This window comes from Podarcis liolepis (assembly GCF_965112155.1).
Source record: "Podarcis liolepis genome assembly, chromosome: 6".
Lineage (NCBI taxonomy): Eukaryota > Metazoa > Chordata > Lepidosauria > Squamata > Lacertidae > Podarcis > Podarcis liolepis.
The window spans coordinates 43,840,294-43,865,483 of NC_139559.1; the positions used below are offsets into that span (position 1 = coordinate 43,840,294).

General features: G+C 45.1%; 1 protein-coding gene across 2 annotated transcripts; it reads left to right on the plus strand.

Moving 5' to 3' along the window:
* Nucleotides 1–1,119: 1,119 nt before the first annotated feature.
* On the plus strand, nucleotides 1,120–24,784 carry FRS3 (fibroblast growth factor receptor substrate 3). Of its 2 annotated transcripts, XM_083509236.1 has the most exons (8): nucleotides 1,120–1,464; nucleotides 5,886–5,979; nucleotides 8,622–8,758; nucleotides 9,141–9,229; nucleotides 10,391–10,577; nucleotides 14,459–14,620; nucleotides 15,849–16,006; nucleotides 17,791–24,784. In XM_083509236.1, exons 4-8 carry the CDS (start codon nucleotides 9,164–9,166, stop codon nucleotides 18,730–18,732), a joined length of 1,515 nt encoding a protein of 504 aa, XP_083365362.1. In that variant the 5' UTR covers nucleotides 1,120–1,464; nucleotides 5,886–5,979; nucleotides 8,622–8,758; nucleotides 9,141–9,163; the 3' UTR covers nucleotides 18,733–24,784. The 2 variants fall into 2 exon arrangements, with proteins under 2 accessions (XP_083365362.1, XP_083365363.1); XM_083509237.1 differs by lacking the exon at nucleotides 5,886–5,979.
* Nucleotides 24,785–25,190: the final 406 nt, after the last annotated feature.

Genomic DNA, 25,190 nt, shown 5'->3' on the forward strand with positions numbered 1-25,190 from the left:
GGTGGCGCATTAAACTGCCAGCAGCCAAGCGCCGGTTTGGGGGCTGAACAACTGAATTGCAACCCCAGGTGCTACGCAACACAAAAGTCCCGTCGCAGCGTTTTGAAGGACAACCGTGGGGATTCCGGTACACCCGCTCCCGCCGGCCCCAGCCAACGCGGCCGGTGGTCAGGCACGATGGGAGTCGGAGTCCGTCCACATTAGGAGGTCCGCACCTCCAGCCGCGCCGCGCCGCCGCTGCTTCAGGGAATCGGAGAATCATACAACTGTATAGTTGGAAAGGGGTTCCGAGGGTCATCTAGCCCAACCCACTGCCGCGCAGGAGCCTTTTGTTCAACTTGGGTCTCGAACCTACGACCTTAAGATTTAAGTGTCTCTTGCTCTACCAACTGAGTAGAGCAGCGTGGAGGCCATTTCTGAGATCAGCCTCCTCGGATGCTTTGTCACCCGCGGAGGAGGAGGAGGATGAGAAGGGCTTTTCGCCGGCAGGAAAGCAACTGCTAGAGTCCCCAAAACAGGCAGATCGGGAAAGAGTTAATCCGCCCCGCTCCTCCCTGGCACTGTGGCCGAGGTCAGCTTCCCAGCCCCTGCCAGGACTACGGACCGAGCGGCCAAGGTGGGCTAGATGTTTCCAAGCACACAAGATTGCTCCTCCTCCTCCGCCTCCTTTCCATGTGGGAATCATAACACAGAATATGGAGAATCGTAGGGTTGGACGTTGGGCGACATTGCAGCTTTTGTTGACAATCCCCTTTCAGCCTCATCTGCGCCTCCAGTTTACAATCCCAGCAGTGGGCTACCCGGCAGGGTGGTCGCTAGCCATTAGTTCTCAAAATAAAAAAAATCCTTCCAGTAGCACCTTAAAGACCAACTAAGTTAGTTCTTGGTATGAGCTTTCGTGTGCATGCACACTTCTTCAGATACACACATTAGTTCTCAGACACTGTTCCCTAAATCTGCAGCTAACGGAGCTCTTATATATTGCATTTGGGTTGGCCATTTTTAACGCTTAAAAACGCGTTGCTTTAACAAAGAAAACCACATAGATTTCAGAAACCTTTTTTTTGGGGGGGGGTCACAGGCGGATCCGCCACCCCCCCCCGGCCTCCCACCCCTTGCTTTCTTAATGGCAGCTGTCGCTTTGCCCCGCAGGAGGGGGGGAAGAAAGGGAGGGAAATGGCGTCAAAAGCATCCAGGAAGTCCCGTCATTAGACCATGAAATCATCACTCTACTTTCCCCCCCTTTTTACAAAGTCTACGCTGGTGGGCGCTTTTCCCTCGCCTGCCCGGCTTGCCTTGGGCCCGGGTCCTCCTGCCGGCGAGTGACGCTCTAGGCTGCGTCCGCCCGCTCGCTGCTCCCAGCGTCCCCGGCCGGAGCTGGACTTGGGGAGAAGGGGCGGCGGCGGCGGCCACTCTGCTCCCCCCGCTGCTGACGGCTCCCTCCGCGCCTGGACAACGCCGCAGGTACGGAATAATCTCCCCTCTCTGCCCCCGGCCAGCCGGCGCGGAATCCCTAGGCCAGGCTCTCGCGCAGGTCCCGGGTCACCCCTCCCCTCCCCAGGACAGCAAGCCTCCCCCCGCACCTGCCATATCTCCTCCACAGCCCAGTATTCATTCCCATTATCCATTACTATTATTACCCTCCTTTTCAAGTCATGCCCCCTCACCCCCATGCATGGGCAGCTCGCACGCCTGTTTTCCTCGTGTGCTCACCTGCAGACTGCCTCTCAGGGGTCGCCTCCCCCCAATAATCCCCCTCCTCCCTTCACCATCTATCTCCCAGGGTTTGCATCCTTTTTCATGGTTCCTCTTCAACTCTCAGCCATTGCACTATTATTGCCAAGCAAATAACAGTCAAGCAAACACCTCGTTCCCTCGCATGCAAGTGATGAATCACTGTAGTTGGTGTGCTACCCTATAACTCTGTGACGCTGCTCTCACCCTGCGTCCCTGGTTGTGTGAACGCGTCTGGAGGGTTTTTCCTGCTTTCCCGGACTAAACAGTGAAGGCAGTTGCTGGAGCCCCCCCCCCTTTTTTTGGCATAGGAGTACATTTTCCCAGCCCTGCCCAGCAGAAGGGTGGCACTTAGGATGTTCTGCATCTTTCTTCCTTGTCAATCACCTTGGCTTGCTTTGGCTTTTTATATTTCCTTTCACTCATTTCTTGTGTATTGCTGCCTTTTTCACAAATGCTTTATCGTTGGATGTCAGGACCGACATTGGATGCTGGGTTAGCAGTGCTTTCCTTGACTGGCAGTTGCTCTCTAGGATTTGGAACTAGTTAAGCATGCTAATTTGTCAATGTTTATCAAGAAGCAAGTCCTTTTAAGACATCACAAAGTTTGCATACAGCTGCTCCATGTATAGTGGGAAGGGAAGCTAACCTGTGATGGTTCAGGAGCTCTGAAGAAGCAGAACAGAATAAAAGGGTTTCCAAGCAAGGTATGGCTCACCGTGCAATCCTATGCATAGCTACATACTCTTAGTGAATTCAATGGGACTTACTCCTAGGTAGGTTTATATCGGATTGCAGTTTCAGACATGTTTTGGATTGGAATGATACAAGTGGTACCATTTTCCATTTATATCTATATTTCTAAATATATCGGCACTTTTGGGAAACTTGCCTTGATAACTGTGATGAGTGCATTACAGATGCTCAGTAGTGCAAAGGCCATTGGCTAAAAGCAATAAATATGACTGACAGTCATATCCTAGGCTCAGAATAATTTATGCAAATTAGTCAGAATTCAGGGGTCAGTCTTTCAAATGATTTCTATTTTTTTGTCAAGGGTTTTGGTGGCATAAAGCTGGAAGGGAGGGGAACCAAGACTGGGCGGCAGTAGAATTGGGGTGCAGGTAAAGTATCCAGAGAGTTGTCCAGGGCCCAGAAACTCTGTTATTCTGATCAGTAGAAACTTCACATATTATTATTTTAATGGGCAAAACTAGATTTGAATGGTATATAAAAAAGCCACTTGTACATTGCTGAAAACCATTGACTTGGAACCAATTGGAGTTCTCTGTGAAGTGGTTTTAAAAATTAGAGTTGTGTATCTTTCAGCCATGGCTTTAATGGGAATGCCGTTCTGATTTATAACATGTGCAAATTGAAACATTGAAACTGTACATGTAAAGCTGCCCTTAGCATCCAATAGATACAACCAACATAGTTTCCAAATTTCCCCTGGAGCCATGAGGGTTTTACACAAAGCCACTGCTGTGATTCTCAACAATTTTTGCAGTAGCTAATCATGAAATCATCAAATGGTAATGTTGGGAGGGACCCTGAGGGTTATCTTGTCCAACCTCCTGCAATGCAGGAATCTCAACTAAAGCATCCACAACAGATGACCATCCAGCCTTTTAAAAATGTCCAAAGAAGGAGAGCCCACCACCTTCCGAGAGACTCAGTTCCACTGTCCGACAGCTCTTACCATCAGAAAGTTCTTCCTGATGTTTAGTCAGACTCTCCTTTCTTGTAACTTGAATCCATTGGTTTGGATCCTACCCTCCAGAACAGGAGAAAACAAGCTTGCTTCATATTCCATGTGACAGCCCTTTAGATACCGGTATTTAGATGTTAGATAACCAATTCTGTAATCTTACAAACCCAGAGAATATGCAAGAACCCTGAGTATATCCTTCACTTGTGGTCTGCTTGAGAGCCATATAATTATTTGAAATTAACATTAGTTCAGTGCTAGTGAACTCTATCTGCTTTCACTTTTTGCAAATACAACCAGTGAAACAAGAAAAGGTGGTTCAGTTAGCTATTCAGGTGTCAAAAGCAAATGTGATGTCTTGACATCAGTATTTGTTTGTGTACAGGCTGCTGGGATCTTCAGTTGATAGAGGGAGCAGTTGTCGCAGGGTTGTTGTTGTTTAGTCGTTTAGTCGTGTCCGACTCTTCGTGACCCCATGGACCAGAGCACGCCAGGCACTTCTGTCTTCCACTGCCTCCCGCAGTTTGGTCAAACTCATGCTGGTAGCTTCGAGAACACTGTCCAACCATCTTGTCCTCTGTCATCCCCTTCTCCTTGTGCCCTCCATCTTTCCCAACATCAGGGTCTTTTCCAGGGAGTCTTCTCTTCTCATGAGGTGGCCAAAGTATTGGAGCCTCAGCTTCACGATCTGTCCTTCCGGTGAGCACTCAGGGCTGATTTCCTTCAGAATGGATAGGTTTGATCTTCAGGTGAATATTGAAAGATGTATTCAGGAACATGAAATTGAAATAGGTAGCAAATAAAACACTTAATTTCACTACCATAGATCAACTGACTTTAAGATGTATTTTACATCATTTGTTTTATGGAAAGGACTCATTTATATATTCAGGACAGATTGTCTGTCAAAAAAGAAATTCTTCTCCCACTGAGGGGAATGGGAAGTGTTTCCCCCCCCCCCCCAGAAGTTCCTGGGGAGCATTTTGAGAGTGGGATGGCTCCTCCCATCTTGCAAACCATGGCTAAGGAAACTTGGTTTTTGTTAGTGCATTGTAGCATGGAACCATGGTTAATGCCGGGAAGGAAATAAGGAAATTGTTTGCAGGAAACAAATGTTAATTATCTACAAGACTGAAGTGTTTGAAGACAGTTTTTAACTGTCTTAAAATGAGAAAGGAACTTTGTTGGGTGCTAGACACATAACGGATGCATACAAGTTCTGTAATACAAATTTATGTTTGAATATACTACTACTTTGACTGATGAGACCTGCTTGTGTTGTTGCCAGGTCCGCTCTCATCACTCCACTGGGCAGTTGACAGCTTTTTAATCCTAAATATAAAGTGGGAACTTTGAAATACATTGGAACCTCGGTTTTCGAATAGCTTGGCTTCTGAATGTTTCGGAAGCTGAACGCCGAAAACCCAAAAGTGAATGCTTCCATTTTCAAGCACGCCAGTTGAATGGCTTCTGAGGCACGTTTCTCATCTTTTCCCCATTCACTTTGCCAACAGCTCTTTATTCCTCGGTTTTCGAACATTTCAGAAGTCGGTCTTCTGGAATGGATTACATTCGAAAACCGAGGTTCCACTGTATATAGATTTCCCAGCATTTACACACCTGAGTGCTTAGTGCGGATCACTGTCTGTTTTGTTTCCTGTACGTTCTTTGCCTTCAGGTATCCTGCTCTATATTAGAAACTTGATTTACTTTTTATAGGAATATGCATTACAGATTTACATTCTCTAGGACTGGTAGATCATTAATGTTCTTTAGGTTAAGACCAGCTTTTCATTTTGATCCTGGCTGTACACACACACATACACATTGTGAAAGCCTGTTATACTTTAAATTTCATTTTAATTTCCACTTAAAACCTACTTGATATGCTTTGTATGTTGTTGCGTTAAGATAATTTTACAGCAGGCTTTATGTCTGAGGCAAGTTACCATATATTAATTAACATGATGACAGAGAAATGGGAAGTGTATCATTCTGAAGGCACTTCCTGTTGCATAGGTTGAACTCTGTTACGATGCAATGGTAACTCTTTCCTGTGCTGATCCCGTGGGAAATAGCTGCCAGCAGAACAATTTTAAAGTAGCAATCACCTGTAAATATTTTGTGTGGAAGCAACTTAGAGGTTTAAATAAAAAGTAACATTTTGATACCTTTTATCAGCTTTCAGTTGCGATGCCACATCCCTTGATGTTTTTAGCGATGAATCGGCTAACTTTTTCAAAAGAGTTGATAATTTTTTCACTTGAAATTCATTAGCGTGTCGCAACCCTACTTTTCCTCCTTACATGCTAGGTTGAGACTGGTGCGCTTTGTACATGATGCCACTGTGAAAATATTCTGAGTCATGTTCAGGGTATAACCTGAAGAACTTCTCTGTAAGATACAGTAGTGATGTTTGTTGTATATTAATTGGTTACAGAATGTTTGGCACTTCATGCCTGTGCAAAGGAAATATAATTTACAGCCAAGCCGGAGGCAGCAGGAAAAACAGCCAACAAAAACATGGAAGACAGGTGAGCTTCCAGAGGATGGAAAAAGGCAGGCACTATTCCTGATGATAAACTAAGACACTAGAGGCTTTTTAGTTTGCTTCTCATCTTAATTTTTTTTAATCAATCATTTTACTGAGAGCAGGAGGAGTTTTCATTCATGGCCAAGAAGTGGAGCAAATCACTCAAGGAATTTCTGGAATCCAGAGCATTAGGAAATTCTAAAACTCTGGTTGATAAAAATGATCTTACGATCCTCTTTAGACCTCAGGTGTGTTGTAATTTCTTGAATGACTAAGTTGGCTTGTCTACATTTTCTCACTTTTACTAATTTGCCATGCTGAAATCCCATTGCTCGTTTATTAAAAATTACCCACCATATTCCACACTAGTCTGTGTGTATTTCTTACTTCTCAGTTCTAATTGGCTTATGGCTTTCAAACTTTCTGCCTGGTTGAAATGCTTCCCACATCAACTTCTCTGCCAAGGAACACCTGCACAGGATTTTGGGAAGCTTTGTGAGAGGGACAAACTCAGTTCATAAGGGATACTGGAGAAGACTATTAGACCTCAAGGTTGCCCCATGAACTGTGCGTGTGCCCTTAAAGACATCCAGCATTTCCCTGGGGCAGCACATTATAAGGGGAAATCAGTAGTAATGGGAAGGAAGTTTTTCTGTCACTACTGGTCTTTTCCATTGCAAGAACTCCTGATACACTTCTTAGGAACCTCTGTTGTCCCTCAAAACATGTTTGAAAAACCACTGCTTTGTGCTAAGGTTATTCAAAAGTATGTGTTATCTGAGCTTTAGACCAGCTACTAACTTATTTTATACAAATACTGGGCCAAAATTATGTGTGGTACCTATTTATCTACTTGCACTTTGATATGCTTTCGAACTGCTAGGTTGGCAGGAGCTGGGACAGAACAACAGGAGATCACCCTGTCGTGGGGATTATTTCTGCAATAACTACTGTATTTTTCGCTCTATAAGATGCACCAGACCACAAGATGCACCTAGTTTTTGGAGGAGGAAAACAAGGGGGGGGGGGGAAATCTGAATCTCAGAAGCCAGAACAGCAAGAAGGATCGCTGCGCAGTGAAAGCAGCAATCCCTCTTGCTGTTCTGGCTTCTGGGATAGCTGTGCAGCCTGCATTCGCTCCATAAGACGCACACACACTCCCCCTTACTTTTTAGGAGGGAAAAAGTGAGTCTTATAGAGCAAAAAATACGGTACTTGATATATGGGTGTGAGCCAACCTCTATGGAAGGTGTTCAGCTGCAGCTTGGCTGCCTGAGGCATGTAAATGAAGGAAGCCACAACTTAAGATCTATTAGCACAATTCTGTATATGTCCATTGATTTCAGTGGGGCTTACTCCCATGTCAGTGAGTATAGGGTTACATTCTAAATTGCCTAAACATGAGGCACTCATGTTTTCAGGGTTGAGTGCATTTTAAAGTAGCAATTGAAAATTTCACTTTTATCAAATATCCGTGTCCAAATGGATACAAGAAAAATGTATTTTATATTACTTATAGTCTCTAAATTAAAGTTAGATCTCCTTTAATCAGTCAGATATGGTCCAATAGTAGTTTTATTCAAAACACTGATTTGTCAGAAGAGGAAGAGAAATACTAATTGCAAAAAACCCGAGCTGTTCTGAAACAACGACATTATGCTGTAAATCGTTGTACTCAACTATGTTGAGAATGCTATCCAAATAAAAATGCATGTGAGAAATACCATTAGCTTTTAGCCCAAACCCCCAGTCATAACCCAGACAGTTAAAACTAAAATAGACAGCCCTTAGGGCACAAAGGTTTAGTCACTGGAAGGGCACCCTAAGAGCCGTAGGTTTTTTGTGGATACTCCTATCTGTGGCCAGAGAGAGGTCTGCCCTTGGAAATTCCCTTCCAGCCTTCACAAAAAGGACCACTGCCATTGCCTTTTACTGACAGTGGAGAAGGCATGAATGGTTTTTTCTTTGGGGGGGGGGAAATCAAAGGATGCTGACGGATCCAAAACCCTTCTACCCCTGAGGATGCAGAGGTGGGGAAGAATGCCAGCCCTGGCATTGGCATATATATTTCTCTCTCCTCCAACCAGCCTCTCCCCACCACCCAGCTTCTACCCTGACTGGTGTGAGACCAGTAAAACTAAACAGACTCTCCCCCACCTGCCCTCATTGAATTGCTTTGTCTGTAACTATTAGAAGCCAAGTGATGCCACGAATGCACTTGTACAGAGAACAGGGTGTCTGCTCCTAAATGGCATCTGAACCTATGAACAAACCCTGCCTGATAGAACAAAATGGAGCACAACATCATTTCATTCTGGATTCCTGGGTCATTTTCCAAAGGCAATTTCTTTTCTTGCTTTTATGCAAAGGTTCATAGTGAGAAACTGAATTAAGGCTAGAACATAGTAAAGGTCAAAGTGATACTGTTGCCAATCCAAGCTTTCATTTTAGGGTGAATTGCTATCCATCGTATTGTGATAGACAAACTTTTAAAATTGATGACAAACCTTACTGATACAATTTTACTTTACAGTAAATAATAGGCAACCCTTAAAAAATTGTGATAACAAATAATGCAAATTCTGAATGCTGCATTCTTTTAAATATTCTTTCTCTTTCTCTTGATTCCGTTCTCTGTATCAGGTGAAGGATGGCACAGTTCCTCTGAAGCTGTAGGCAACGTCTTGACATCCTGGTTACCATGACACCCAGTAGAGGACTGTGGGGGGAAAGTGGGAATTGCTCCCCTCCCCTTAAATGCTACTAATGGCCATGGCTGGGTAAGGATTAAGCAAGGCATTAAGATTCCAGAGCTTTATTTCCTCATTTATGTTTCATCTCTGAAATCCTACCCTAAGGTTTGACAGTACTATCCTCATGGAGTGATTCTAAATATAGAAAGCAATTAAATTGTCCCCAAATGGTTGTGCCATTGTTTTGGTCTTTTCCTTAGCGTGGATGGAATATGAACATTCCTCAATTTGAAAATAATCTCACTTGTGAAACACAAATTCCCTTGCAGCCACTCTGTGATGCTGCTCACATGGAGTGACATTAATTCTGAAATGTTTCCAAGGTTTGGCAGAGGGGAGGTGGCTTGTGCTTTGCTTTTCTTCAAGCTGTGTTTGGAGGGCTGGAAATCTTTTTCTCCTTCCATTCTAGGATTTGCCCAGTGTGCTGACATCATGGGGAGTTGCTGTAGCTGCCCATGCAGAGACAGTGTTCCAGATCACCACCCCACCAAGTTTAAGGTAACATGCTTATTCATCCTATTCAAAGTGTTCTACCACTAGAATTATTCAAAGTTATTTAAGGCACACAAAACTTCATGCCATCAAGGTATTAAAGTAGTTAAGAGCAGCCATTTCTACAGAGGAGAAATCCTTCTGTGGTTTTGCATTGCTACCCCTTGAGTTTGGAAAGGTCCCTGTTCTCTGTGCGTTTTATTTGATAGTAGTGCAGAGGTCATACCGTTCAGCTTCCCAGTTAAGTTGCCTCTTAAGGTAAAAGGTAAAGGGACCCCTGACCATTAGGTCCAGTCGTGGCCGACTCTGGGGTTGCGGCGCTCATCTCGCTTTATTGGCCGAGGGAGCTGGCATACAGCTTCTGGGTCATGTGGCCAGCATGACTAAGCCACTTCTGGTGAACCAGAGCAGCGCACGGAAACACCGTTTACCTTCCCGCCGGAGCGGTACCTATTTATCTACTTGCACTTTGATGTGCTTTCGAACTGCTAGGTTGGCAGGAGCAGGGACCGAGCAACGGGAGCTCACCCCATCACGGGGATTTGAACCGCCGACCTTCTGACCAGCAAGTCCTAAAAGCAAGGAAAGCTATCTTGGTCCGTAAGAAAAATACACCCCAACACACATTTGGCTTAATATCTAGCCTGATGAAGAGTTATGAAGAATCTGAAAGCTTGCTCGCTGTTTTGTGACATTTTAGTTGAACCTCACTCTGGCTCTTGAAATTACTTATGAGATCAGTCACTTTAATGGCTCATTCCACTCAGTAGTTTTAGTTATTAGGCCAGTGTTGGGTAGTAAGTCTTGGGTTAGCTTGTAATAGGGATATAGCTTGAGTACAGGTATAGCCATTAATAGAGGCAGGAGTCTCTTTGGTTATAGAATAACAACTCTTGTGCCTAAAATCTTGTTGTGGACTGGGCTAGCAGCCTCCAGGTACATTGAACGGACTGATATATTTCCCTGACAGCAAAGTCATCCCAAAAGAAATTCACCATTCTACAAGAGCCAAAGTAATTGTATCAAGGAGATACTGTTGGGACTGTGTTTTGCTATGCAAACACAACCCACTTGAATGTTGTGTTATATGGTATTTGTTCTGCCCACTAAGGTGCTATTTGGCATAATGCCTGGAGCTCCTGACAACAGGTTTTGGTGTTTCTGCAGGTGACAAATGTTGACGATGAGGGCAACGAGCTGGGCTCGGGGATTATGGAGTTGACACAGAGGGAGCTTGTTTTGCACACACACAAACGTGATGCTGTTCGGTGGCCATACCTCTGCTTGCGACGCTATGGCTATGACTCCAACCTCTTCTCCTTTGAGAGTGGGCGCCGCTGCCTGACTGGACAGGGTATGTGCATTTCTCAGCAGGGACAGTGGCTTCAAAATGTTCTTGCTACAGAAGGCTAGGCAGCTGGGATAACAGCGAATTTCTCTCCTCATGGCATGCTGTAAATCTGATCCTTGTGCGGAAACCATTCTCTCCTCCTGTAATATACAGGGCTAATTTTCAGTTCCACCTTCGGTTAAATGTTTATTATGATCATTTGTGGATGCAGTGAGACTCGGGACTTTGGGATCTGTGCTTTGCTAAACTGTGAGGTTGCTAAGATTGTTCAGTTACTGGCATTCTGATAGCAGTTATACCACTTTTAAAATATGTCGGATAATTGGATATTTTTAAATTTTAAATTTACTATTAAATGGATAATAGTGAGACAGTCAGTTAAGTTTTAATATAATTGAAAGCTGACACCATATCATAAGAAGATCAATTCTGCCCTGCTGGGTCATATCAAAGGTCCATCTGTAGTCTCCATAGGCGCCCAGCCAATATTTTTGTAGTAATAGAAATTAGAAGGGAAAATGGTCACTAGCAGAGTACATAACCCCTGCTGCAATATCCCTTGATATTCCTTGAGAACCACATGCAAGTGTCTCTTAAGATATGCTTTAGATACATGACCAATCCAAACCAAATTCCCCTGAGTAGCCATGATTGGCAAGTGCTATTGAAACCATGGTTTGAACCTCTGTTTTAACTAAGGAAACATGACTTGTATTTGTGATTTGTGTTAATGCACATGCTATATCAGGGCCATCTTTAGCATATGTGGTGCCAGGCTGCAAAGATCCGCCCAGCGTCCCCAAATTACCACATTTTCCCGTGTGTTAGATGAGGTTGTCCTATACACGGATAGTGCGGGGGGGGGGGGGAGCTGCGCACTGCCAGCCATCTGGTTGGCAGGCGCGCAACCCTCTCCCATGCCGCTGTGGGAGGAGAGTGTTTCCTACAGAGGCTTGGGAGGGAAGCTGCGCACCTGCCAGCCATCTGGCGCCCCCCAGAATTCGCCGCCGGGGTGCCCTGCACCCCTTGCACCCCTGGGTATAGACGGCCCTGTGCAATATGGTACTATGGGCTATGTGGAGGAAGGGCAGGGATGATGGTGGACTGGGGTGGATTGTGCTGTGGTTACTCTGGCTTTCTCCCAGCTTGCAAACCATGGTTTGTTCAGGTGCCAACTTCGCTTTGTGCCAGCAATTTGTGTCTGCATGACCCAATACATAATGATAAATCACAAAAAATGCTCAGAGTACTGTAGTTAGAAAGCCAGGTTTCATATTCACAGGCTGTAGGCCCTGCTGTTTCCTTGGACTTCCCTACACAAGTGTGTGCTTTTGGACTCATTTGCCTTTCCCTTTTCTTTATTCCCCTTCAAGTTTTGTTTTTTTTAAACAACAAAAACAACAACAATAAATTCTTCTTTCCCTTGAATGATCCTTGCCTTTATGCTGGGAACAATAAGGCAGAAACAGAGTAGGAGTTATTTGGGTTTTGTTTTTTCGAAAACCGAGAACATTTTCCTTCAGAATAGCAGCTGTTGTTGCCATGCTCTTGTCCTGGTTGCTATGGTTTTTTTGTGCGTGTTTGTGCGTGCCGATGTCCGATTGGTTAACTCAGTATAGTCAGACAATTGATAGAAATATTTATGGGGGAAGGGGAGGTGTTGGCAGTTTGATATACCATAAAAATGGGGGTACCTCCCATTCGTGAACCCATTTCAGCTCATACTGAATGATCTGGTGGAAAGGATATAACTCCAAAACTGAGCTGGCAAATGAGATGGAAAATGGCATGTTTTGCTGTTCATGCCTTACCTCTGCTATTACAAGCTTACTGTGCCCAGCACAAGCCTTATTTTGCTACTTCCTTACTCGTTCTCTCTTTCTCACCTTTTGTCTCCCTCTTTTTAACTGGGATATAGAAAGGGGCAGGGTGAGTGGATAAGAGAAGGGATGGAATTGTTGAGAAAAAATATATTTCAATTTTTCATTAAAACTTTTTTGGAAGACATCCACCACCCTAACATTATAATAAAATGCCTCATTTCCACCAACAGTTCTGGATTGTGCTCTGATCGCGAAGAGAATTCTCGCTTTCTGTGGCAGAGGAATGTGTTTAAACAGGTTCAATGTATTCTTCACGGTCAGAATAGTGTAACAAGCCGGTCAGACCATAACTTCCCCTCCCCACCTTTTTCTGTCTGTCTCTGTAGCTGTAAACAGCTGCCTGCAGAGAAAAATGTACAACATTCAAGGAGCTTCAACGACAAAAGCCAGCCCTGTCTCCCATATGAAGTGTTCTTTCTTCCTCTTGCAAATAGTGTGCTTGCATATTTTCAGAAGGCTGTGCTCTGGTGGCCTCAGCATGCAAACATCAGACTGGTGACAAGGAGCAGGACTTTTTCAATGCCTCTGAAACTCTCTCCTCAAAGACATTGGTCTGCAGTAATGGGCAACACAGAGGGGCCATGCCATTTACCCAACCTTCCTCCAGCTGAGTCGCTGCTGGGATGAAAATGGGGAGGGGTAAAGTGGCTGCAAGGTGGGTGTGGTGCAAATCCAGTGCTCCTGCTGACTTGTTTGCACCACTCCAACCTCATTGCCCCCTTGCGCCTCCTTCTCTCTCCCCCAATATGCAGCAGCAATTTGGCTGGAGGGAGGTAAGGTAGATGATGCAGCTCCACTGTGCTTTCCACTACAACCTACCTGGCCTTGAATTTACTCTTTAGGCAAGTGTACAGTGGAATAACTATTTTAAAAGGACTTTGGTTGATTTTAATGTTGCTAGTTTTCTTTTCTTGGATTAGTCAATGGTATTTGATATTAATTTTTATGTGTTTTTATTATATAGAGACACTATTCTAAACAACTTTTGTATTATTTATGCGATGACAACATATAAATATATTCATAAATAAATAAGATTTTAATTGATTTACAGGTACATTATATCAGGGGTGTGCTGATGTCAAATTTGTCAGATCTGCTTTGCTTTTTTCTAAAACCCTAAGATCTCCCATCTAGAGCCGGTAGCAAAAGACACATTATTTAGAACAACATGCCTCTGATCACATTCTGAGTGTAAGGATCTGCTATCACACCAGAACTAAACTGAGCACCTTTTAACATAAAAGTCAAATCCTGGTTCTCTTTCTTCATTTCAGCTGCCTAATTTAGGTTGGGAATTAGAAACCTCTTTTGATCTACTGTAGATCACCCCAAAATCTGCCAGTACATCCTGATCTACGTTCTGCCTGCATGGTGTAGTGGTTAAGAGCGGTAGACTCGTAATCTGGTGAACCGGGTTAACGTCTCCGCTCCTCCACATGCAGCTGCTGGGTGACCTTGGGTTAGTCACACTTCTCTGAAGTCTCTCAGCCTCACTCACCTCACAGAGTGTTTGTTATGGGGGAGGAAGGGAAAGGAGATTGTTAGCTGCTTTGAGACTCCTTAGAGTAGTGATAAAGCGGGATATCAAATCCAAACTCTTCTTCTCCTTCTCCTTCTTTATATTGCTTTTTTATGCTGTAAGATATGTAGGGGGCCTAACTTGAGGCCTAAGGATAGGGTTATGTATTTAAGTAAGTAAATATATTGACTTAATAGCCATGCCCTAATGGCTCTTCTAAGACAAGATGCCTTTTCAATCTCAGGTGTTTTGATTTTGATTTGCAGTTTAATCCAGATGACTCTATGCATTTGGTTCCTACGATTCTTTTATTCATTCCTATTAAATCAGTCCCCCCCAACCCTGCCTAACTCTTAGCACTGGCATACGTGCCAGTAAATTTCATTGCATTATGTAAGTATCTTCCGTGTAGAGACCCAGACTGCATGGCATTAAAACAAATCTTCCTCTTTTCTCCAACACTCTTGATATTTGCCTAGGAATTTTTGCATTCAAGTGCTCAAGAGCAGAGGAGATTTTCAACTTGCTGCAGGAACTGATGCAGTGTAACAGCATCAATGTGATGGAAGAGCCTGTTGTCATCACAAGGAACAGTCATGCTGCTGAACTGGAACTGCCCCGGACACCCCAGACACCCAATAGTAAGATCATCTCTAATTTGTCAGACAGAGAGGGGAGTGGGGGTGTAGAGTTGTATACTAGCCTTATGGCATCAACCACAGTTTGTTCCAGTGAGCAGGGAGGTGGAATATTTGTATGAGGCCAAACTGGCCTTTTCAAGCCTTCAAGTAAGGCCCTGTGAAAGGCCCAAGAGTGTCCCTGCCTTTTGTACAATCCCCAGGGAATTTGGCAGGATCACTGTTGGGGTTGGAGCTCAGCCCTTCCACTGTAAAGAGCTTATAGTTGAGGCCAGAAGGCCAGTACAGTGGTACCTCGGGTTAAGTACTTAATTCGTTCCGGAGGTCCATACTTAACCTGAAACTGTTCTTAACCTGAAGCACCACTTTAGCTAATGGGGCCTCCTGCTGCCGCCACGCCACTGGAGCACGATTTCTGTTCTCATCCTGAAGCAAAGTTCTTAACCTGAAGCACTATTTATGGGTTAGCAGAGTCTGTAACCTGAAGCGTATGTAACCTGAAGCGTATGTAACCCAAGGTACCACTGTATACCAGAAACTACTCTTCTGGTGGGCATTGCTGCAATGCTAGCTACCATATACTGGGAAGGTGAGGCAGTGAGGAGTATGCCATTTTGCAGGCGCACTAGCGGAGCCAATCCAATGCTCTCATTATTTTGCCAACATGCTTCCCTTTCCCTCTTGGTAAGCAGCAATAACACACCTGCCAGGAAGCTAGCTCTGTGACTCTGCCCTACCAGGCAAGCTGTTTCTGCAGTCTACTTCTCCAGTGTGGCCCTAGCACTTGTGCCCATACGTCCCGTGTGGTATGCTTACTGTAAAGTCTTAAGTTTTGTGCTCCCTTGTTTCCAAGGCAACTGTTTAAAACAGCAGTTGTCAGATCGTGTTTTGAACTTCACTGTAATTTCCACCAGAATCCGTCCAAGCTGCTGAAGAAAGCATGCCTGGAATCTTTAGACTGTTGATGTCTCTATTGGGTCGAGAAATAAAGTTTTGTTCTGTGCTTGGATCTGGCTTAGGAATTTCTACATCTCTACGTTTTGCCACAGGTAGCCATATGGTTTAGTTTCTAAGCAATATCCTTACAGTGGAGACCATCACTGATCGATCTACTTCCGCTTGCCTTTTGCTTGTTTTTACTTTGCAAATGTGTACAGGATATTTTCTAAGGCTAGTTTGGAGGCTCTGCTAGTTGCGCTCATGCTCTAAGGCTGATCTCATCTTTCTCCAGCTCTCGGATATACAGTTCCAGGGTTTCCCAACGGATTCCACAGCTTCCCCGTGGAGGCCCCATCTTGCCCTGCCGCCAGACATGCCTCCATGAGCAGCCTAAGGCATTCCTCAGTTGGCGAGGACTCCACACATGCCCTCATTGTCCCAGATGAGCAAGTAAGTTCTCCTTATGGTCAAGGCCAAATTAAGGTGGTTGGAGGCCCTGGTGCCATTCCGAAAATAGGGCCCTCCTGCCCCCGCAAAAGGAATGCGAGGAATAAGGTAGCTCAAAATAAGTCATGTGGTATTTTAAAGACTAATGCATTTATTACGGCAAAAGCTTTCGCAGACTATAAAAATACTTGTGGAGTTTCTCAGCTCTCAACAACACCCAAACAATTTTTTTTTTTGCCAAGCTTGATAAACAAAAAGAAAATACTCTGAACACGTGCAGTCTCACATTTTAAGTGCACTAACCAAATCATTGTTTTTGCTTACTACCTGCCTTGAGCCAGTCATCTATTCTCAGCCTTAGCTATATCACATGGCTGTTATAAAGATATAGAAGGTTGCAAAAGGAGACACTGTACTTGTATCACAGGCATCAAACTTTGGTTCCTTTTAACCAGAGTGATTTATCTTTATACTGTATACATCTTTATACTGTAACCGGCTGTGTTTTTTCTGCCTCCCTGCCTGACTATTTCATGATAAGATACATGAGTCCTACCTGGATTCATTTGTAAATTGTGAATTCATTAATTCTGTGTTCACAATGAACAGTGCAAGGTGAATGAAAATACAAAGAAAAACAGAAGTTAAATCAAGGATTTAAAAATAATAATGAGAATTTTGATGAGTTGAGCTGTGTGATGAAAACGAAAATGAACACGCCTTTCTGCTTTGTGGGAACTAAATCTAAAGCTTTGTAGTCATTTATGTATAAGCTAGTACGATCCTAGGCATATTTACTCAGAGGTACCGTATTTTTCGCCCTATAGGATGCACCCAGTTTTTTTGGGGGGGGGGATAAAGAATTTTTTTTTTATTCCCTCCCCCAGCCGCGGGAACTCCCGCAGGGCTCCCTAGGCTGCGAAGATCTGCCCGAAGCGCGGGGCGCTCTGCTTCAGCGCGCCCCGTGCTCCGTGCAGCAGGCTGCTATCCGCAGCCTAGGGAGCCCTGCGGGAACTCCCGCGGGCTCCCCAGGCTTATGGATAGCTTCCTGAAGCCTGGAGGCCCTCTCGCTCTCCAAGCTTCAGCAAAAGCCTGCATTCTCCCCATAGGACTTACACACATTTCCCCTCCATTTTTGGAGGGGGAAAAGTGCGTCTTATAGGGCGAAAAATACGGTAAATCTCGCTGTGTTTAATAGGGCTAATTCCCTAACAAGTGTATTTAGGATTGCAACTTTATTATCAAGTTTACCTTCACTTTTGAAGGTAGTTATTTTAAGCTTAGTACGTGGTAAGTTGCTTCAGGGAGGTCTCATGCCACCTAATGGCAGAGATAGGGAACCTGTGGCCCTGCAGATGCGGTTGGACTACAACTGCCACTATTGACCAGGCGGGCTGGGACTGATGGGAATTGGAGCCAACATCATCTAGAGCAGCCTTTCTCAACCTGTGAGTCCCCAGATGTTGTTGAACTACAACCCCCATCACCCCCAGCTAGCAAGGCCAGAGCTCAGGGATGATGGGAGTTGTAGTCCAACAACATTTGGAGTCCCACAGGTTGAGAACCACTGATCTAGAGGCTACAATTTCCCCGTCTCTGCTTTATGCTTACTTTGCCTCTCAGACCCATTACTGCAAGTCCCTCCTCTTCTGAAAGCAGACTCTCCTCCAGCCATGTCAACACCTCCAGGTGACACCTTGATCCTTCAGTATACCCCCATGTATAGGTTTGCTGGCAGCTGTTGTTCTCCTCTTTGCCACCTCCTCATCCATCTTCTCTCCTTGCAGTCCCACACCTATGTGAACACAACCAGCGGTGAGGAGGAGATGAGGGGCCGCCACTGCATGCACTCCTTGCCTGAAGTCCACCCTCCTGTTTCCCATCCCAGCCATAGCTGCTCGCTAGAGGACCGGAACCCCCAGGTTTACTTACAGCCAGGGGAGGTGAAGTTCATGTTGGGTCCTGCCCCTGGGTACAGGCACATGATGAAATGCGACGGCTTCTGCCGGCCCCACTGGGAGTGCGCAGGGCATATGTGCACCCCCAACAACAACAACAACGAGTGCAAAGACGAATGCCTCACCCCCAAGTACGTGTACGAGAACATCAACGGCCTCCTGCCGTCCCGAGGTGCCTTGCTTCGCCGGGGCACCAGGCGCTTGAAAATTGCCCGTGAGGATCTGAACCCCCCCGGCTGCTCTCACCGCCGGGCCGCCCTGCTGCACTACGAAAACCTGCCTTCGCTGCCGCCCGTGTGGGAGTGCCAGCCGCTAAGGCAGGACCAGGAGGAGGAGGAGGACTCTGGCGACGCAATGACACCTTCCCCTAACGGTTACCCAGAACTCGAGGAAGACGACCCTTTGCAAAACTACATGAACTCGGAAAGCGCTGTGCTGCAGGGGGGCCTGCGCAGGGGGGGCTGCTTGCAACGGCGCCGCAGCTGCACGAACAACGTCTTCAATTTCGACTTCCGCCGGCCCTGCTCAGAGCAGACGAGGCAGCTCAACTACATCCAGGTGGAACTGGAGGACGACCCCCACAAAGGGTGCCGGAGCACCCCGGTCCCCTGTGCCTCACGTTCTGCCGCCCACCCAGCCCGCAGGACGGATTCCTATGCGGTCATTGACCTCAAAAAGACAGCAGCCATGTCCAGCCTGCAGAGGGCGCTGCCTCGGGACGACGGGACTTCCAGGAAAACGCGGCATAACAGCACTGACCTGCCTCTCTAGGAGGAACAGCCGACCTGAGCACCGCATTGTGGCTTCACACCGGCTCTTCAACTAATCATAGCATCATTGCCATCTTCCCATTTGCTCCTCCTGTTTCCCAGTGCGACTCACTGGGATGGCTCCATCAAGCTAACTTGAGAAATGTAGCCTATTTGTGCCTCTTCCCAGCCCCCCCATTTCTCCTGCCGTGTAGTTCTTGAAGTCTTGCCAAGTGTTTGAAAACTTGACTTGTTTGATAGCAGGGAGGGGGGAGCATTAGTGATCAATGCTACTTGTTCTCCCCTCCCCTGCCCCTTTCTATAGGAATCATATTTGGAAAGCCTTCCCGTTTTCATTGGATCCTCTTGAGGATCCTGCTGAAAGAATGTGGGGTTTTTATGTAAAGCAAAGGAATATTTGTGGAGGAAGAAACACCTCCAAAAACAGTACAGGTAGGGCATGAGGGCTAGAAAGTTTATACCTTTTTATTTTTGAAGGAATGCAGAAATATATTTATTTTTTAAATCCATGTTAATTTTATTTATTCATTTATTTATTTTTCTGGGAGGTGGGGGTCTCCCTTTATTTATTTATTTATTTATTTAATTTATGTATGTCAAGAGTTGAAGTGCCAAGTAAATATAGAGTATAATGACTTTGTAGTTCCTTCCTCTTTTGTGACAGTGGGGATGGGGGAGGTCGCACCCCCCCCCCCGTGCCAATTGAAGGCCAAATAGTGGCAGTAAGGAAGGAAGGAAGGGATTTAGTCTAGCGGACTAGCACGGCTCCTTTGCAGAAGTTTGGAAATGAAGGCAAGGATGGTCCTAGCACCACGTACTTACAAAGTTGGCTCCACATGCCGACAAATCTGTTCTCGTAGCTCAAGTTCCTTTCTTCTTATTGGGTGTAATGCACATCTCTCCACCATTGCCGCAAAAAAGAACCGTGGGACTGTAAATTGCCAACCCCTAACAAAGCCCCGGGATGTGGGTGGCGTTGTGGGTTAAACCACTGAGCCTAGGACTTGCCGATCAGAAGGTCAGCGGTTCGAATCCCCGCTACAGGGTGAGCTCCCGTTGCTCGGTCCCAGCTCCTGCCAACCTAGCAGTTCGAAAGCACATCAAAGTGCAAGTAGATAAATAGGCACCGCTCCGGCGGGAAGGTAAACGGCGTTTCCGTGCACTGCTCTGGTTTGCCGGAAGCGGCTTATTCATGCTGGCCACATGACCCAGAAGCTGTACGCTGGTTTCCTCGGCCAATAAAGCGAGATGAGCGCTGCAACCCCAGAGTCAGTCACGACTGGACCTAATGGTCAAGGGTCCCCTTTACCTTTTACTAACAAAGCCCCTAACAAACTTTTCAACACTGCCTTGCTAGTAGCTCCGCAGAAACTTCCCAAGAAGCCAACCTTCTTATAGTAGTGCTAGGGAGGGATGTGGATTTAGGTGCAGCTCACTCTTTTGCTAGTGTCCTTTGGAACCTCTCTCCCTCCACCTCACCTGATTGTGCCCATCTCTCAATTCCAGCAGCCTTACCGACCCCCCTCACACTGCTTCTTTGAATACTTTGGTGGATCCCAGCCCACCTTTTGTGGATAATCGGCGTCTAAATAGAGCTTTTTGCATAACTTTATTGACAAGCACGGCTTTGTTTCACTGTGACTGCCAGGGCTGGTTTAGACCCTACAGCAGGGAATGTGATTGTGGCCATTTCTCTTTGCTGCTGCAGTTCTTCCCCCGGAGGTGGCTTTTCCGGAGATAACTGCAGCGCCTTACAGTCCTGAGAAGCTGTGCAGCTTTATGGACTTTGTGCCCCTGAAGCCATTGGAAAAGCTCAGTATGTCTGAAGCCACTGGGAAAGTTCAGTAAGCCAAACAAGAAGGTATTTTAGCGCTTCTGGAAGCTGCTTCTTGGCTACTTTTTCTTAACTACTGTATTGCAGACCACTATTCTGAGTTGTTTCTTTTTTGTCAGTCACCATATTTTCATATTCAGAGGGAAGGGCCCTTGCTCAGTGGTAGAGCTCATGCCTTGCAAAGCATCAGTCTGTGGCATCTTCAGGTCGGGCTGAGAAAGGTTTTGAGGGCCGATACTGGCAAGTCCGAGGCAGATAGACCGGTGGTCTGATGGTACACAGCTGTTTCCCATGCTCTTATATCCTACAGCTTCCATGTGGGAGGCTGTGTGAAAAGCTTATAAATTTAGGCCTGTGCACACACTACTGTTTCCTCTGGCTCCAGTGCACTCCATGTGGCATTAGCCACATTGCACATGCATCCTGTGTTTTCCCAAGAAATGCCTCTCTTTGATGTGCTTCTCCTCAAACTAGCTTCCACCCAATTTGGTTTAAGCTGAGATGTGCACAGTTCAGACAGCCGTTGCGCATGCACAGAAGACAGGACGTGTGCAGATGACTGTTTCCTGGAATAGGAGTCCAGAGGTGTTGCAGATATGGGGGAAAACAAATCAAGCACCATGCATTGGGTGATGGCACTCCTGCCGCTGCTCTCATGTGTACAGGAAGTGTAAAGGCAACTTGAAATGCAGCAGGGGAAAGCCACCTTGCCGTGTCTTAAGCTGCTCCTGCGTACGGACCCTCTTGCGCCATACAAGCTATTGTTCCCCTGCTCACTCCCTTTTGAACATCTTGTCTTTCCCACTTCTGTGTGAATACAGAAGATGTTTGTCAGTCAGTGTACTGGGATTCGAGACTGATTGTAATATCGCAGCTGCCACCTTGGAAGGCTTGCATGGGGCGGCTGCTCCACATGGCTTCAGCAGGGCAGATGACCACAGTGGCGATGTCAAATCTTCAGGATTTCCCCCTTGTTGCATCCATTGCAGTCTCATGGACCACAGTTTAAGAGCCACAGGTGTAGGGGGAAAGGGATCCCACAGTTAAGGTGGACAGTCTAGTCAAGAAGGTGTTTGGATTTATCTTAAAGATATCAATGGAACGTAGAGATGGGTGTGCTAAATTTTAGAGCCCGAACCGAGATTTCTTTTTGGTGACAAGAGTCAAACAGCATGAAGAATAGTTGCAAATAAGTTTTCTTTTTTTCCTAAAACATTTCAGTGCAAAGTTTGTTTTTCAGGCAAAGGGCCATCAGTAGCCTTTCTTCTTACCTCATTTTGTACCGTTTCACTATTGAATATAGTGTGAGAAAGTGAACAAGCAACCAAAGTGAGATCTGTGAGTTTTGTTGTTGGGGGAAGACTAGGTACATGCTCTGCATGCCCTTTCAATAGTCTTTCTTCTTACCTTATTTTGTACCAGGTTTTCTTTTGTTTTTAAAATAAAGTTGTAGGGGAATCTGATTACCTCCAGCATCATTAAAGCAGGTGTAACTTTTAGTATTGATTGCCCTATAGAGACAGACTGAATCAGTTGCAGTGAAACAAGCAGAGGGCTGCCACCTAGTGTTGTCTTTTGGAAGTGTATGTCCCTTTGTCATCAACTCTTCCTGTAGTCTGCCTGTTAATTTTTTAGTAGATCTACAAGACTCTTTGCACAGCCACACTGACCCAATGGAACGTGGTGCTCTTCCAATCTTTTTGACCAGAAGTGCTGGGGTGCCACTTTCTCCCTTGAGAAAAGGTCCATGATGGGCACAAATTCAACAGGTGCAGCTTCCCCCATTATAGAGATGAGTGATGGAGAAAGCGACACATCTGGGGTAGCTGCCTGCTGCAGACCTATTTGGGACAGACTTTCCTCCATCACGAAAAAAGAGGCTGGGGTGGGGGAAGGATGATAATTCTAAAGGGAGTCTAAAATTGATCTTACAAATATTGATATTATAAAAATGGATCTTAAATCATTGTAATTTTCCCAGCCACATGTGGGACCTTTCTACTCTTCCTCATAAGCCCGGAGCTTTTAATGAAAACTCATGGATAATCTATTTAATATAAATAAGGAAAATGAAAGTCCAAGGTGCTTCAGTTCAGCCCTTGATCAACTTCCACAGCATGAAACCAGATACATTTGGTTCTAGTAGTAGGCCTCATCAAGTCCAGCTTATGACAAGAAAATATTTTCTTTGTTTCCTAATCATTTTGTGTTGGTTTTCATGCAGTGGGTTGTCTTTGACCTTTTGATTTGCACATACTTGCCTTGCTTTTAAACAACCATTGACAAAATGTGGCTTAAGGGTGCAAGTGGAGCTTATTTTCTCTCATTTGTTACATGTGCCATGCTAGCCTTAATTAATAAAGCAAATGGAAGAAGAAGGCCTTTTTTTCTTTTGTAAACCAGCTGCTGTGCTGCCCCATCTCTCGATATAAGGTGCTCAGCATCCCAAGTGGATATCTACCTGCTTTTAAAGCTCTATCTGGTGCTATGAGAAAGACAATTAAGTTCAACACAATGCTTTGGTCAACTACCAAGGCAATGTCCTGTTCTGGCCTAACTTGGATCGCCACGTTCCCCTCACCCTGCAGAAACCCCATGCTTTTAGCAACAGTGTGTTAGGCAATCTCCCTCCCCATAGTATAGCTTTTCTTTGCATGGCCAATGTAGAAAGCTGTCATGATTTATTGCCTCCCACACAACTGGTAAATGCACTGAGTCTCCCTGTGTCGGGTGGGATGAGCGGGGAGGGAAAGTAAAATGGCAACCTTAGACTACCTATGGTTTTATGACTTCTGTGATCTCATCCCCATGTTAGTCTGTATAGTCTGCATCAACTTTGTCTCATAGTAGGGAAACAATAATCTGTATCCTAAGGGGATCTCCCAGCTTGCTGTTTTTAAAACTTTTCTTAGCCTTTAAGCTTCTGGAACATCTTAATATGTTTATCCCCAAATCCCTTGGATAGTAAAAATCAGCATTTAAAAGAGGAGCCTTAGTGGGTATGTTTGTTTACCATTACAATGTCCACATCATTTCTCATGAGGCAGGAGCAGGAACTACAAGTTGTGAAGCTGAGTAATGGTGGTACCTACTCACTTCATAGAAGTATTATGAAGATTAACTGGTGTTTACAAAGGGTTTGAGTGACATAAGTGCCAAGCAAGAATCGTTATGACTGAAGTTAGTTTGTATGTCAAATGTAATGTCTGGTTGGTTGTGACTTTAGTTTTGCAGCCAGTGTGAAAGGGCTGTCCACATACCTCTTAATTCCCAATATACTTGCCATTGCTCCAAAATGAGTGTATCTGTACTGTTGCTTGGGGAGTCATCTTGTCCCTTGTGGAAGAAAGGGTGACTATTCTTTATTTGCTTTTATAACTCTTCTTAACATTTGCCCCCAACTATTTTGCTTATATTTTCGCGTGGCTTGTTGACTGAAATATACCTGGAGTCGTTCAACTCAGTACATAACATTGATCCTTTCTTTGATTGCTGGATTGCATAAAAGCAGATTGGCACTGTCTTTTTAACAGCTGTGCCAATGACACAAGGTGCCATTTTCTCTCATTCTAGTGGCAAGACAGCCTGCCTCTGCTAGTATTTTTGCTGATGTGCAGGCAGTAAAGGCACACATGTTCTGTTTCCTAGGGATTGTGGCCACCTCGTCACGATGTCCTCTCAGGAACTTTAACCTCTGAACTTCTGTGAAAATATGCTAAATTCCTACAGCTACTTTAGGAGAAAGAATCTAAACCATTAGCTAAGGAAGTTACCAGATTGGCATATGCAAGCCAGTGACTAGGATGAGTGAGGGGATAGATTGGGGAGGAATCTGGTTACGTAAAGGGAATACCCTTTCCTCTGCAAGTGATTCATTTTGAAAAGCCCAGCTTTAGCTAGGCAGATCTCAAGCTTTTACCCTGTGCAGTTTTCTTCATAGTTAACTAGTACTGATGTCTTTGCTGACTATCTGATGTGGCAGGAAAGCAAAGGCACTTGGGGATGCCCAGCTGCTCTGGCCACAAAAGCTGCTCTGTGGTTTCTTTCTTCACTGGTTCCTGCTGTGTATCCTCCGTTCATTCTCTCTTTGTATCTCATCCGATCGTATCCTTCAAAGCAAATAGCATTAGCAGTGCCATGTGATTGAGGAGCGCTCGTGTCTTATTTTAATGTGCACTACGAATGTATCCAAAATAAATGAAATCTGATTACTATCTTTTGGAAGGTGTGGCTTGTTTTGATTTGTGAACAAATCATGAGTCAAGATTATTTTGGCTGTGACAAAATCTCCCTTCTTTACCTGCAATCCCCGACTTTCCACAGAACTTCTACATAATCTCCATCCTTACTCTGGGTATGATATCACGTGAAAACTCTCAGAACTTATAGTTCTAGTTACAGGTAGGTAGCCATGTTGGTCTGCCGTAGTCGAAACAAAATTAAAAATTAAAAAATTCCTTCCAGTAGCACCTTAGAGACTAACTAAGTCTTTTGTGCATGCACACGAAAGCGCATACCAATAACTAACTTAGTTGGTCTCTAAGGTGATACTGGAAGGATTTTTTAAATTTTTTTATCTTATAGTTGACATTCATGTTAAACCTGTTCTTGTGTAGAGCTTGGCC